Genomic DNA, 15713 nt, shown 5'->3' on the forward strand with positions numbered 1-15713 from the left:
TTTAAGTGTCAGGAAGTCTTTTCTGAAAGTATTTGTATGGAGTGTAGCCATGTATGGAAGTGAAACATGGACGGTAAATAGTTTGGACAAGAAGAGAATAGAAGCTGTTGAAATGTGGTGCTACAGAAGAATGCTGAAGATTAGATAGGTAGATCACATAACTAATGATGAAGTATTGAATAGGATTGGGGAGAAGAGAAGTTTGTGGCACAACTTGACCAGAAGAAGGGATCGGTTGGTAGCACATGTTCTGAGGCATCAAGGGATCACCAATTTAGTATTGGAGGGCAGCGTGGAGGGTAAAAATCATAGGGGGAGACCAAGAGATGAATACACTAAGCAGATTCAGAAGGATGTAGGTTGCAGTAGGTACTGGGAGATGAAGAAGCTTGCACAGGATAGAGTAGCATGGAGAGCTGCATCAAACCAGTCTCAGGACTGAAGACCACAACAACAACAACAACAACATAGTCTCAATTTCCCAAGATTTACTTGACTTAGCGAGCAAGTTCAGTTTTGCTGAGAATTCTCAATTATGCAAACCATCAATCTGATTATGGATACTTACAGTAGCATGGTGTGAATGTCTTGATTTGACATTGGTATCTACCAGCAAGGTTGCCTCAAAAACAAAGTTTATAATTAACTTAACAAAAATCACAAACTGTAGAAAAAGTCAAAGTCTCACTTACTGACAGGGCTTCCTTACATCCCAAAGACCAACACCTTCTTTTGAATTTGCTGTTGTCAATATGCGTGGCTCCACAGGATTAAACATAACAGCGTGAAAAGCAGAATTGTAACGAGCAAGACAAAATGGTTCTGAAATGAAAATGTGAGAATCAGCTAGAGTTAGTTCACGTCAATATATGAGTTACTTCCAATTGTTCCATACCTGTGCCTGGTGCCTCACGTATGTCGTAGATGAGGACCCTCCCATCATCACAAGCACTGGCAAATACATAATCATTTAGAGGATCGATAGACAGTCCATACACTGGTTGTTCATGCAGGAAAAAATCCAGCGGGTCACCACTAAAAAGATACAAAAGAAAAACCACATGAAATGGATCAAAATCACCATATTAAGGCACTAATGAGTCAATGTAAAATTCAAGTGTTTCATTCACTCAAAAAACTTTGCAATCATTATACAAAACATACTCTTTTCTTTTTCGTTCAGTCATTTGCACAGCTAAAAAGCACACCCATACAATGTTTCTTAATACTGCAGCTAAAAAAAAAGTGCTCATTACCAATATACTGAAAAGTCTGATTATAACTTTATTTAACATTAAGCGGGAGCACTGCTTTTCATAACATGAATGGGTGCGCGGCTTTCTTTGGAATAGCAGCCTTTATGGCACCAAGGTAAACATATATGAGTGAACTCAAACTTTAATCTTAGTTTAACTAGGCAATGATAAAATAAACTTACATAATATGAGCTAAGACTCTGTTTAATTAAAGAATAATGAAATAAACTTCCGTTATACCATTCTGTTGCCACAGACAGATGCTACCTGTCGCTAATGACATTAAACAACGCAGCTGCATCAGATCCCAGCCAACTACTTACCTAATTTCCACTTATCTCCTAGAGAATTGCCTTATTGCGAGATTGTGCAGCTAGCTTATAATCTGGATCATTTTCTTGCATGGATTGTAAATTTTTTTCTTACCTAACTTGCTGTTTATTTAATGTTAGTGCTGCTCACTTGGATGTATGACAATACAATTTATCACTGTGTTAGCTGAAGTAATAAGGAAGGAATTGGTATGGGGCCGCAATTGCGAACCAACAATGGAATAGAGCAAAACAACGTTATTTTTGATTGGCGCATTTTATCACAGGTGCAGCCTTAAGGGTTAATGAATATTAATGGAATGTTGTAATGATAAAACTTATGGTGACTGTGACAATAAAACTTCTATGAAGCAGCTACTGCTGCTTACGAGAAGATATTACTTGAAGTTAAATTTCACATTACTGTGGAGAGCTGTCAAAAGATTGATCTTCTGTAACAAAGTATCAACTATTGTTTTTGAAACAAAAGTTCATACAGGCAGTAGATCTCTCTCTCTCTCTCTCTCTCTCTCTCTCTCTCTCTCTCTCTCACACACACACACACACACACACACACACACACACACTGTATAAAATCACACTATTCCATTTGCTTGTTGTTTTCTCATTATTAATAGAAATTTCATCATGTGCTCTCCATGGCTGTAGGGCACAAGTAGAGATACTTTTACCAGTAATATGCAGTCTTCAGTTGTTATATTTTTTTCTCCTGATTTCCAAGCAAGGCATTTAGGGCTACAATTCCATTTTCAAGGATTACATTAACTTTTTGACATTAAGTCTTCAGTTTATCACCTAGCAGCAAATGATCAACACTGTTGTTAGTTTCACAAATAAAACATCTCAATAAATTATTATTATTTGTCGAGGTATGTTCCATCTGTACAACTAATTGGAGGCCTTCAAATAGTTGCACAGTCGGAACATACCTCCATGAATTTTAAAGCAGCTAAGGAAAAACGATGAAAATTGTTATTATCTGTTACCTTCACTGGGTAGTAAAATGTTTATTTTTTGCACTGATGAAAAACTTACATTTCAAATTATTTAAACTGTTTAGGGCTGTACTACAATATTCACATTAAATCGTCAATTTAATTTGTTATTCGAAGATTATTAAAGTAGTAAATATTATTTGAACTTTTATAGATCATTAACTTAACAATAAACACCAAACACCGAAGTTCCTATACCAGCAGACAGTCACTTGGCATGAGACGAATGTACGGTGACCATCAACATATAACAATACAGCCTTAGGACAACTCATTCCACAGGCTATTGACAATTATTCTCAAGTTGAAATCAACATGGCCACAACATATTTTACAAGAGTAATAACTGCAGCAAAGTTTATCATTAAAAATTTGATTAGTTGTGGCACTTAACTCATGATCTCTGTTATTTATGCAAATTAAGTCAGGCTATCACACAGGAATTATAAAGGAAATGAGGAATTAAAAGTAGCAGACGAGTTTTTCTATTTAAACTGCAAAATAACTGATGATGACCAAAGTATACACACTATAAAATGCAGACACACTACAGCATGGAAAACATCTCTAAAGAAGAAGGAATTTATTAACATCTAATACAAATTTAAGTGCTAGGACATCTTTCCTGGGTGCATTTGTCTAGAGTGTAGCCTTATACAGCAGTGAAACATGGACATAAGCAGTTTGGACAAGAGAACAGCAGCTTTTGATATGTGGCACTACAGAAGAATATAAGGGTAAATCAAATACCTAATGAGGATTTACTGAATCTAACTGGAGGAAAAAGAAATGTAGGGCACAACTTGACTAAAGAACAGGAACAGTTGATAGGTTGTGCCCTGACACAAAGGAATAGGCAGTTCAGTAATAGATGGAGGTGTCATCAGTAAAAATTGTAGAGGGTGACTTAAATATAAATGCTAAGCAGGTTCAAATGGATGTAGCATGAAGCAGTTATTCAGAGATGAGAGAGCTCAGATAGGATAGACAAGAAAACTGACAGCAGAAGCAGGCAGACTTAAAACAAACCAAGTACCACAAAGTTTTCAGGAATGCCCACAAAAACCAGATGGTACATCACTGATCAAAAATCTAATAATCTACAAGGAGTGTCGCAGAAAAATGCCAAAAATGAAGAAAATCCTTACTTGTAAGGTGATCTAAATCTAAATAGTGTTATACTTTTTTAAGACAAAAAAAAATTGTCTAACATGTTGTCTGTACAGGAGATGTGCTGTATAGCTGCTTCCAACAGGGTCTTGTTGCCAACAGGGAAATGATCTCATGATCCCACAATGAAAGCAACAAATGAGATACATTACCCAATAATTACCTGAACACGTCCTAGGCTTGGCAGACAAAGAAGAACCTACTGTGCATATATTAAAAAGATGTTAAAATGTCCTGCCTGGCAGATTCCATTATTCGCTTAAACTCCTTTCCCTTTTCTTAAATTTTTTTTAACTAACTCTGTGGGTAGAAATGTGCCTCTGACACAACATTCAGTTCTGCACTCCTCCTGTGATCAATGTCTATTGGACCCATGTAACTCCACCTCTGTTTCTATCCATCTGACCAAACTCACATTTGCCAAGAAAGAATAAATATATTACTCAAAATAGTATTTTATATCAGGGAACAAAATGTACAGTAAACTGTCAGAGGAGATTGATAAAGGCAGGCAATTAAAATGTACCTTTTAAGCAATATTTGTTATACAGTGAAGGATTATTCAGGTAATACTGGGTATGGTTTGGTAAAAAGTGTAATACAAGTACATAATAATAATAAAACATCTGTCATTTCACACCACACTTTTACACAATGAGATCTTTTTTTCTTTCATTAAAAGCTTACTTCATAGCTCTATAATGGATAATACTAACATCTGATGTTTTTTCTGTTTTTTTTTTTTTTTTTTTTTTTTTTTTTTTTGTGCTTTTAGGGCGCACAACTTCAATGGTCATTAGCGCCCTGACTACTCTAAGAATGCACCGTGAGGCACAAGTTGACCACAACAACTAAAAGGGAAAACACGATAAAAGACAGACTGACAGGCATAGGATTAAAAAACAGCATCATCAAATGTCCTTAGCGAGGTGTGTCAAATTGATAAAACGAAGAACACGAGCAGCTGCTCGTGGGTCATCTGCTAAAATGGCATCGAAAGTATTTGGCAGGTTAAGATCGAGGCGCAGTGTGTTAAGATCTGGACAGGACATTAAAATGTGTCTAACCGTCAGCAAGTGCCCACATGGGCAGAACGGCGCCGGCGCAGCCGTCAGCAGATGGCGATGGCTGAACCGGCAGTGTCCAATTCTTAACCGGGCTAAAACGACCTCCTCCCGCCGAGAAGGGCGTGAGGAGGACGTCCAAGCCACGGGAAGAGGTTTTAAGGCCCGAAGCTTGTTGTCGGTAAGTGCAGCCCAATCGGCATGCCACAGAGATAAGATGCGCCGACAAATCACCCTGCTAAAATCGGACGAAGGGACGCAACAAGAAGCTGTCCGAGGCTGGAGGACCGCAGCCTTGGCCGCGGCATCTGCAGCTTCGTTCCCAGGGATACCGACATGGCCAGGAACCCACATAAAGCTAACTGGAGAACCAACGTCCACCAGCTGCTGAAGAGAGCGTTGGATCCGGTGTACGAAAGGGTGAACCGGGTACGGATCACTGAGGCTCTGGATGGCGCTCAGGGAATCTGAGCAGATGACATAAGCAGAATGTCGGTGGCGGCAGATGTAAAGAACAGCCTGGTAGAGGGCAAAGAGCTCAGCTGTGAAGACAGAACAATGGCCATGGAGCCGGTATTTGAAACTTTGTGCCTCGACAATAAAGGAACACCCGACCCCGTCATTGGTCTTAGAGCCATCTGTATAAATGAAAGTCATGTCGATGAACTTCGAACGAAGTTCCAAAAAAAGGGAGTGGTAGACCGAACCGGGGGTGACCTCTTTTGGGAGCGAGCTGAGGTCAAGGTGAACGCGGACCTGAGCCTGGAGCCAAGGTGGCGTGCGGCTCTCGCCCACTCGAAAGGTTGCAGGGAGTGAAAAATTAAGGTGTTGAAGGAGGCGACGAAAGCGAACTCCAGGGGGTAGCAGGGCAGAGACATACAACCCGTATTGACGGTCAAGAGAGTCGTCAAAAAAGGAACGATAAGACGGATGGTCGGGCATTGACAGTAGCCGACAGGCATACCGACAAAGCAGTATATCGCGCCGGTAGGTGAGTGGCAATTCGCCAGCGTCAGCATGAAGACTCTCTACGGGACTGGTATAAAATGCTCCGATCGCAAGTCGTAAACCCCGATGTTGTATGGAGTTGAGCCGGCGTAAGATGGATGGCCGTGCAGAGGAGTATACGAAGGTCCCATAATCCAGCTTGGAGCGGACGATCGACCGATATAGACGAAGTAGGACGGTTCGATCCGCTCCCCACGACAGACCACTGAGAACACGGAGGACATTTAAAGAACGGGTACAACGGGCGGCCAAATATGACACATGTGGAGACCAGCTAAGTTTCCTGTCAAATGTAAGGCCTAAAAATTTGGTTGTCTCCACGATTGGGAGAGCAACGGGACCGAGTCGTAAGGACGGTGGGAGAAACTCTTTGTAGCGCCAGAAGTTAATACAGACCGTCTTCTCGGCAGAAAAACGGAAGCCATTGGCGACACTCCAGGAGTAAAGACGGTCAAGAGAACGCTGAAGACAGCGCTCCAGGACACGTGTACACTGCGCGCTGCAATAGATGGTAAAATCGTCCACGAAAAGGGAGCCTGATACATCAGCTGGGAGGCAATCCATTATTGGATTGGTGGCGAAGAGAGCTACGCTCAAAACTGAGCCCTGTGGCACCCCATTCTCCTGGCGAAAGGTGTCGGACAGGACAGAACCCACACGTACCCTGAACTGTCGATCCATTAAAAAGGAACGAATAAAAAGAGGGAGGCGACCGCGAAGGCCCCATGTATGCATGGTGCGGAGAATGCCCGCCTTCCAACAGGTGTCGTAAGCCTTCTCCAAATCAAAGAACACAGCCGCGGTCGGGCGCTTCCGCAAGAAGTTATTCATAATGAAGGTCGACAAGGTAACCAGATGGTCAACAGCAGAGCGGCGCCTACGAAATCCACATTGTACATTGGTAAGTAGGCGTCGAGACTCGATCAGCCAAACCAATCGAGAGTTAACCATTCGCTCCATCACTTTACAGACACAGCTGGTAAGCGAGATAGGTCGATAACTGGAAGGCAAGTGCTTGTCCTTCCCCGGCTTAGGAATCGGGACAACAATAGACTCGCGCCAGCATGCGGGAACATGTCCCTCAATCCAGATGCGATCGTATGTACGAAGAAGAAAACCTTTACCCACAGGAGAAAGGTTCTTCAACATCTGAATATGAATAGAATCTGGCCCTGGAGCAGAGGACCGTGATCGGCCAAGTGCGTTTTCGAGTTCCCGCATGGTGAATGGGGCATTATAACTTTCACAATTCGAGGAGCGGAAGTTAGGTGGCCTAGCCTCCTCTGCCTGTTTGCGGGGGAAGAAGGCAGGGTGGTAATGAGCGGAGCTCGAAACCTCTGCGAAAAAGCGGCCGAAGGCATTGGAGACAGCCTCAGGGGCCACAAGGACGTCATTCGCGACCTTCAAGCCAGAAACTGGTGAGTGGACCTTAGTGCCAGATAGCCGGCGCAGGCTACCCCAGACAACAGAAGAAGGAGTAAAACTGTTGAAGGTGCTTGTGAAAGCAGCCCAGCTGGCTTTCTTGCTTTCTTTGATAATACGACGACACTGAGCACGTAATCGTTTATAATTGATACAATTCGCCACTTTAGGGTGGCGTTTAAATGTGCGTAAAGCACGTCGACGAGCACGTAAAGCGTCTCTACATGCTGCGGTCCACCAGGGGACCGGTACGTGACGTGGAGAAGAAGGAGGGTGAGGGATGGAATATTCAGCAGCAGCGAGAATGACTTCCGTGAGGTGTGCGACCTGACGATCGCAGCTTGTAAAGGTTTGATCCTGAAAGGTCGCCCTGGAAGAGAAGAGCCCCCAGTCTGCCTTGGAGATGGTCCAATTAGAGAAGCACGGAGAGGGGGTATGCTGCAGGAGATGGATAACACACGGGAAGTGGTCGCTCGAATATGTATCAGAAAGTGCATACCACTCAAACCGGCGTGCAAGTTGGGGAGTACATATAGAGAGGTCTAAATGGGAATAGGTGTGACATGTGTCCGAAAGAAAAGTAGGGGCGCCAGTATTGAGGCAGACAAGATCGAGCTGGTTGAAAAGGTCGGCTAACAAGGAGCCCCTCGGGCAGGATGCTGGAGAGCCCCAAAGGGGATGGTGGGCATTGAAGTCTCCAGTTAACAAAAATGGTGCAGGTAGCTGAGCAATAAGGTGCATCACGTCTGCCCTGGTAACGGCAGATGACGATGGAGTGTAAACGGTACAAAAGGAAAACGTAAAAGTGGGGAGAGTAATGCGGATGGCAACTGCCTGCAGGCCGGTGTGCAACGTGATGGGATCGTAGTAAATATCATCCCGGACCAGCAACATAACCCCTCCATGAGCTGGGATACCTACCACAGGGGGTAGGTCAAAACGCACAGAGGTGTAGTGTGCCAAGGCAATTTGATCGCATGGGCGTAGCTTCGTTTCCTGGAGGGCTACGACGAGCGGACGGTGCAAGCGGAGCAGCAACTTCAAGTCCTCTCGGTTGGAGCGAATGCTGCGAATATTCCAGTGAATAAGTGCCATCGTAAGAAAAGGAAGATGAGAGAAGTGGTCACCTCGAAGGCCGCTTAGGGCCTGGCTTCGAGCGAGCACTGCCGCCGCTATCAGTAGGCGGACAGTCATCGTCCATTGGGTCTATAGGGTCATCGGCCATCTCGGGAGGATGGCCGGGAGGGGGAGCTTCCTCCACCAGTGAACGGCCAGATGTACGGCTACCAGCGGTGCGGCCAGGCGAAACGGATGACGGCCTGGGGCGGCAACCGCTGGGTGGCGCAGGAGAAGAAATGCGCCATAGCGGAGAAGGAGAACTGTGCTTCCTATGCGCCTTTTTGGAAGGACGTTTAGTGGAAGGACCGGTCGAAGGCTGGGAGGTCGAGGTACGGAGGAAGTCTGCACGGGATGGTTCCTTCTTGAAGGCCCGTGCATCTGACTTCGATGTCTTCGTCTTAGCAGAAGCTGAGGAAGGTGCTCGTGTCTGTGGGGTGATGGGAGGAAGAGGAGACGTCGACCGCGCGATCTTAGCACTGGCCGAACGGACGACCGTGGTGCTGAAGGTCAGATCGCATGTCTGGGTTGCTACCCCCCGGGTAGTCCGAGGAGAGGCGAGGACAGTACTGTATTTCCCCGCTGGGAGCAGCGTGGGCTTCCTACTAGCCAATAGCTTGCGAGCAGCCGAGGTGGACACTTTCTCTTTGACCCGAATTTCTTGGATACAGCGTTCTTCCTTATAGACAGGACAGTCGCGGGAGGATGCGGCATGGTCACCCTGACAGTTCACACAACGAGGAGACGGAGGTGGACAGTCACCCTCATGGGCATCCCTGCCACAAGTGACACATTTAGCCGCATTGGAACAAGACTGTCGAGTGTGATTGAAACGCTGACACTGGTAGCAGTGCGTAGGTGTCGGGACATAGGGGCGAACAGAAATAACCTCGTAGCCCGCCTTGATGCGCGATGGCAGCTTAACACTATCGAAGGTCAAGAAAATTGTCCGGGTCGGTACAAGGTCATTGTTGACCTTTTTCATGACCCTATGGACAGCCGTCACGCCCTGCTCAGCGAGGAAGGATTGAAGCTCCTCGTCAGTCAATCCGTCGAGGGAGCTAGTATAGACTACACCACGAGACGAATTCAAAGTTCGGTGGGCCTCCACCCGGACAGGGAACGTGTACAGGAGGGTGGCCCGAAGCAGTTTTTGTGCCTGAAAGGCACTCTCAGTTTCTAGTAATAAGGTGCCGTTACGCAACCTGGTACAAGATTTGACAGATCCGGCTATGGCATCTACGCCCTTCTGAATAACGAAAGGGTTGACAGAGGAAAAATCCTTTCCGTCCTCAGATCGAGAAACTACGAGGAACTGTGGGGCAGGCGGTAGTACTTTTGTCACTGTTGGCTGGTCACGTTTCCGTTTTTGGGTCGAAGTCGAAAGAGATGGAGTAGAATCCATTGCGGAGGAATCCCCCGTGATTGCCAGCGTCTCCGATGGCGCGCTCCTTCCTTGTGGGGACCCTCTCAGAGGGCACTCCCGCCTTAGGTGAATGTTTACACCTCAGGTCACACCTCCCGAGAAACAGACGGAGGGACCAATCGGCATGGTCAGAAGGTATCAGCTCAGGCAATCACCCCTCCCCGGGCCTGGCCTTTACCAGGGGGTACGCGCATGCCTTACATGTCTACCCAGGGCGGGGACTTACGCATTACCCCGTCACCGGCTACGCGTGTGAACGCGCGGGTCGGCCTTCAGGCACGCACAGGGAGGAAGGAAGAAGAGGAAAAAGAAGAGAGAGAGGGAGAAAGAGGACAGACTGTCTCAAACGCCGAGGCGGAGACCAGAGAAGGCAAGGAGAAGAAGGCAATGAGAAAGCAAGGAGAAGAAGGCAATGAGAAGGCAAGGAGAAGAAGGCAATGAGAAGGCAAGGAGAAAAAGGCAATGAGAAGGCAAGGAGAAAAAGGCAATGAGAAGGCAAGGAGAAAAAGGCAATGAGAAGGCAAGGAGAAAAAGGCAATGAGAAGGCAAGGAGAAAAAGGCAATGAGAAGGCAAGGAGAAGTCAAGGGAAAGAGTAAGGAAGACAGTGAGGTGGAGAAGAGCAAAGAAAGGAACCAACAAAAGGAAGGAAGAAACGAGAAGTGAAAAACCAAAAAGACCACGATGATAGGTCGTGGAACCGTCCGTCTCCGGACGCAGGCGCTAACTACCCCCGTGAGGGGGATGGACTCCTTTTAGTCGCCTCTTACGACAGGCAGGAATACCGCGGGCCTATTCCAATCCCCGGACCCGCAGGGGGGGTTTTTTCTGTGGTCACCATATCACTTAACATGGAAGTATGCTGACTCGATTTTCCAGGCATGCTAATGGGAAGTTACAGTACATAAAATGGAAACCAAACCTCATCGTGTGGGCTTGATGTCAAGTATTTGTAATTTTACAGTACGAAATAATATTTATACAGTGTGTATAGTGATCGGTGCTGAGAAATGAATGAGCACCATAGCTCACTCTTTTTACATTTTTTTAACTTCTTCAAACAACAGCCTTGCACATCACAGATAAATGAATGAGGTTGAGTTGTTTTATTAAACAACTTGGCCACATATTCAGGAGAATGAAAGTTCTAATCTTTAATCTGTCATCCTGATTTGCATTTTCCATGGTTTCCTTAAATTATTTCAGACAAATGGTCCCAATTATAAGGCAATGGCCAACTGTCCTATCCTTATCAAAGTTGATTTGTATGTAAATGCCTGTATTCTGTACAGTACCCTTGTAAAAGTGATCCAAAGATAAATACTACTGCTACTACTACTACTACTACTACTACAACACCAGCTCCCCACTTTAGAAGCTTTTTTTTTTTTTAAGGGCGCACAACTACTAAGGTCATTAGCGCCCAGTCACAAACGCTAGTGAACTAATAGCGTAGAAAAACGCAAGGGGGCAACACCAGAAAGTAATTACAAAGACGCAGATAAACAAAATAAGAGAGTTATATCTCTTTGGACAAGTCTGTCAATGTAATAAAACTAAGGACACGAGCAGCTGCTCAAATGTCATCAGCTAAAAGTTCCTGTAAGGTAGACGGCAGACACAGGACAACATGAGAGTGAATAAAATGGGGACAGGACAATAAAACATGGCGCACCGTAAATGGATGACCACAGAGGCACTGCGGGGCGGGGCCACTGGACAACAGGTAGTGGTGGCTAAATCGGCAACGCCCAATCCGCAACCTGGCCAAAATGACCTCCTCATGTCAGAAAGGGCTTGAGGAGGTCGTCCAAGCCGTCGGGATTGGTTTGATGGCCCTAAGCTTATTTTCATGGAGAGAGGAGCAAGCCTCATGCCACAATGAGGAAAAACGCTGACAAAGAACCCCACTAACATCAGTTGATAGGACACAAAAGGAAGCTGTCCGAGGCAGGAGGACAGCAGCTTTGGCCACAGCATCAGCAGCTTCGTTCCCAGGCACACCAATGTGGCCAGGAATCCACAAAAAAAAAGGACACGAACTCCAGTATCAGCTAGCAACTGAATGGACCGTTGAATTCGTTGCACGAGAGGGTGGTCCAAATATGGGTCATGGAGACTCTGAATGGCACTCAAAGAATCAGAGCAGATGGCATAGTGAGAATGACGATGGTGGCGGATATACTGAACAGCCTGATAGAGAGCAAAAAGCTCAGCTGTAAAGCTTGAACACTGGTCAAGGAGCCGGTATTGAAAGGTATCACCTCCAACGACAAAGGCACGAGCCTCGAGCGGTATATCGAATCCGCGGTCCTCTCCTTTGGGAGCGAGCTGAATGCAAGCTGATCACGAACCTGAGCCTGGAGCCAAGATGGTGTCGGGCTCTCACCCATTCGAAAAGTCATAGGGATGGTAAAATCAAGTTGCTGCAGCAGGCGACAAAAGTGAACTCCAGAAGGGAACACGGCAGAGACATACAGCCCATATTGGTGGTCGAGAGAGTCGTCAAAGAAGGAGAAATATGACGGATGGTCAGGCATTGACATCAGTTGGCAGGTGTACTGACAAAGCAACATATCACGCCGGTAGTTTAGCGGTAATTCAGCAGCTTCGGCATACAGACTCTCAACAGCGCTGGTGTAGAATGCTCCAGTCGCCAGACGTAGCCCCCGATGGTGGATAGAGTTTAGACGGCGTAAGATGGACGGCCGGGCAGAAGAGTAGACAAAGCTCCCATAATCCAGCTTTCATTGGACAATGGACCGATATAAGCGAAGCAGGATCATTCGATCTGCTCTCCATGACGTACCACTGAGAACACGGAGGACATTTAGGGAAGGAGTACAACGAGCAGCCAAGTAAGACACATGTGGACACCAGCAAAGTTTACTGTCAAATGTAAGACCTAAAAATTTTGTTGTCTCCACGAATGGGAGAGCAACAGGACCGAGATGTAAGGATGGTGGAAGAAACTGTTTGTAATGCCAGAAGTTCATACAAACCATTTTCTCACCAGAAAAACAGAAACTGTAAGTGACACTCCAGGAATATAGACAGTCTAGACAACGCTGAAGACAGCGCTCCAGGAGACATTCTCTGAGCGTCGCAGTAGATCATAAAGTCGTCCATGAAAAGGGAGCCTGAAACGTCAGCTGGAAGGCAATCCATTATTGGATTGATAGCTATGGCAAAAAGGGCCACGCTCAAAATGGAGCCCTGGGGCACCCCATTCTCCTGGCGAAAGGCATCTGACAAAACAGAACCCACACGTACCCTGAACATTCAATCCATTAAAAATGCATTAATATAAAGGGGGAGGCGACTGCGAAGGCCCCAAGTGTGCATGGTATGGAGAATGCCCGCCCTCCAACAGGTGTCATAAGCCTTCTCCAAATCGAAGAACACAGCCACCGTCTGGCGCTTACGCAAAAAGTTGTTCATGATGAAGGTCGACAAGGTAATTAGGTGGTCAAAAGCAGAGCGGGGCCTACGAAAGCCACATTGGACATTGGTAAAGAGGCATCGAGGTTCAAGGAGCCAAACCAATCGAGAATGTACCATGTGCTCCATCACCTTGCAGACGCAGCTGGTAAGGGAGATGGGGCAATAACTGGAAGGAAGGTGTTTGTCCTTTTCTGGTTTGGGTATGGGAACAACAATTGCTTCACGCCAGCGTGTGGGAACATGACCTTCAGTCCAGATGCAATTATAGGCATGAAGAAGAAAGCCTTGACCTGCACAAGAAAGGTTCTTCAGCATCTGAATATGGATACCATCGGGCCCCGGAGCAGAGGATCGAGACCAGGCGAGTGCACTTTCGAGTTCCTGCACGGTGAAGGTGGCATTGTAACTTTCACGATTCAAAGACTGGAAAGAAGGTGGCCATGCCTCCTCTGCTTGTTTTCAGGGGAGGAAGGCAGGGTGGTAATGGGCAGAGCTTGAAACCTGCGCGAAAAAGTGGCCGAAGGCATTTGAGACATCCTCAGGATCCACATGGACTTCATTCGCTACAGTCAGGCCAGAAGTCAGGGAGTGGACCCTGGTGCTAGATAGCCAGTGCAGGCCATCCCAGACAACCGAGGGAGGAGTAAAACTGTTGAATGAGCAGGTGAAAGCCACCCAGCAAGCCTTTTTGCTTTCTTTGATAACACAACGACACTGTGCACAGAGTCGTTTGTAATTGATACAGTTCGCCATCGTAGGGTGGCATTGGAAGGTGCATAAAGCACGTCACCGAGCATGAATAGCATCGCTGCATGCTGTAGTCCACCAGGGGACTGGGACTCGACGTGGAGAAGAGGTAGTACGAGGGAGAGCAGCAGTGAGAATAATGTCCATGAGGTATGTGACCTGACTATCGCAACTGGAGAAGTTTTGATCATGGAAGGTTGCCAGGGAGGTGAAAAGCCCCCAGTGGACTTTGGAGATATTCCAGCTAGTGGAACGTGGAGAAGGGGGTGTGATGCAGGAGATGGATTACGCAGGGGAAATGGTTGCTCGAGTATGTGTCAGACAGAGCATACCACTCGAACTGATGTGCAAGTTGGGTAGTGGATATTGAGAGGTCCAAGTGGGAATAGGTATGCGTTGCGTCCGAAAGGAAGGTAGGTGTACCAGTATTTAAACAGACTAGATTGAGTTGGTTGAAAAGGTCTGCGCAGGATGCTGGAGAGCCCCAAATGGGATGGTGGGCATTAAAGTCTCCAATTAACAAAAATGGTGTAGGAAGATGAGCAATCAGTTGTATCACGTCTGCCTTAGTAAAGGCAGACGATGATGGAGTGTAAACAGCACAAATGGAAAATGTTAAAGTGGGGAGAGTAATTCGGACAGCTACTGCCTGCAGATCTGTGTGCAATGTGATTAGATCATAGTAGACATCACCCCGAACCAGCAACATGAGCCGGAATGCCTGCCACAGGGGGTAGGACAAAACGTATGGAGGTATAGTGTGCCAGGTCAATATGATCACATGGGCGTAACTTAGTTTCTTGGAGACCTATAACAAGTGGGCAGTGCATTTGAAGGAGCAATTTTAGTTCCTCTCGTTTGGACTGAATGCCGCGAATATTCCATTGAAGAAGTGCCATTTTGAAAAAGAAAAGGAAAAGAAGAAACAAGAAAGGGTCACCTCGACGGTCGCTGAGGGCCTGTCTTCAAGGGAGCAATGCTGCTGCAATCAATAGGTGGTGAGTCATGGTCCATCGACTCAACAGTTGCGTCTGCCACCTTCCTGAGCTGGTCAGGAGGGGAAGCTTCCTCCGCCGGTGAAAGGTCAGATGATCGGCTACCAGCAGTGCGGTCTGGCGAAGCTGAAGATGGCCGGAGACAGCAACCGCTGGGTGGCGCAGGGGAAGAAACACACCTCGGCGGAGACAGAGAACTCTTTTTTTCTAGGAGCCTTCTTTGAAGAATAACGTTTTGTCGAAAGAACAGGTGATGGCTGTGAAGTTTGTGGATGCAAGAAATCATCATGTGTCGGTTCTTTTTTGAAGGTCTGAGCATCTGATTTAGAGGGCCTCATCTTAGCAGTAGCAGATGATGATGTTTGAGCCTTAGGGTTGGTGGGAGGAAGAGGAGACGTTGATGGGGCGACCTTACCACTGGCCGATCTGACGACCGAATCGCTTAATGTTAGATCGCATGTCTGTGTAGTTACCTACCTGATAGGCCAAGGAGAGGCGAGAACGGTACTGTACTGACCTGCCGGAAGCACAGTGGGCTTTCTGCTACCCCATCACCGGCTACGCGTGCGAATGCATGGGTCGTCCTTCAGACACGCACAGGGAGGAAAGAAGAGAGGAAAGAGAGAGAGAGGGATAGAGGGATAGAAGAAAGAATATCAAACCCCGAAGCGGAGAATAAGACATGGAAAAGAAGAGAAGGAGAATAGGGCAAGGAGAATGAGGCAGAGATAGAAGTAAGG

The 15713-nt window shown here is 46.4% G+C and overlaps 1 protein-coding gene across 2 annotated transcripts in view; it reads right to left on the bottom strand.

Annotated features, from left to right (window-relative positions):
• LOC126480904 (DDB1- and CUL4-associated factor 5) overlaps nt 1-15713 on the bottom strand; it is a 127132-nt gene that overhangs the window by 78516 nt on the left and 32903 nt on the right. For both annotated transcript variants that reach the window (XM_050104303.1, XM_050104301.1), the window contains exons 4-5: nt 896-1035; nt 693-822 (exon numbers count right to left, since the gene is read on the bottom strand). In XM_050104303.1, coding sequence (XP_049960260.1) covers nt 693-822; nt 896-1035 — 270 coding nt within the window. The remainder of the gene's footprint in view (nt 1-692; nt 823-895; nt 1036-15713) is intronic.

This window comes from Schistocerca serialis, chromosome 5 (genome assembly GCF_023864345.2).
Source record: "Schistocerca serialis cubense isolate TAMUIC-IGC-003099 chromosome 5, iqSchSeri2.2, whole genome shotgun sequence".
In the NCBI taxonomy this organism is placed as follows: Eukaryota; Metazoa; Arthropoda; class Insecta; order Orthoptera; family Acrididae; genus Schistocerca; species Schistocerca serialis.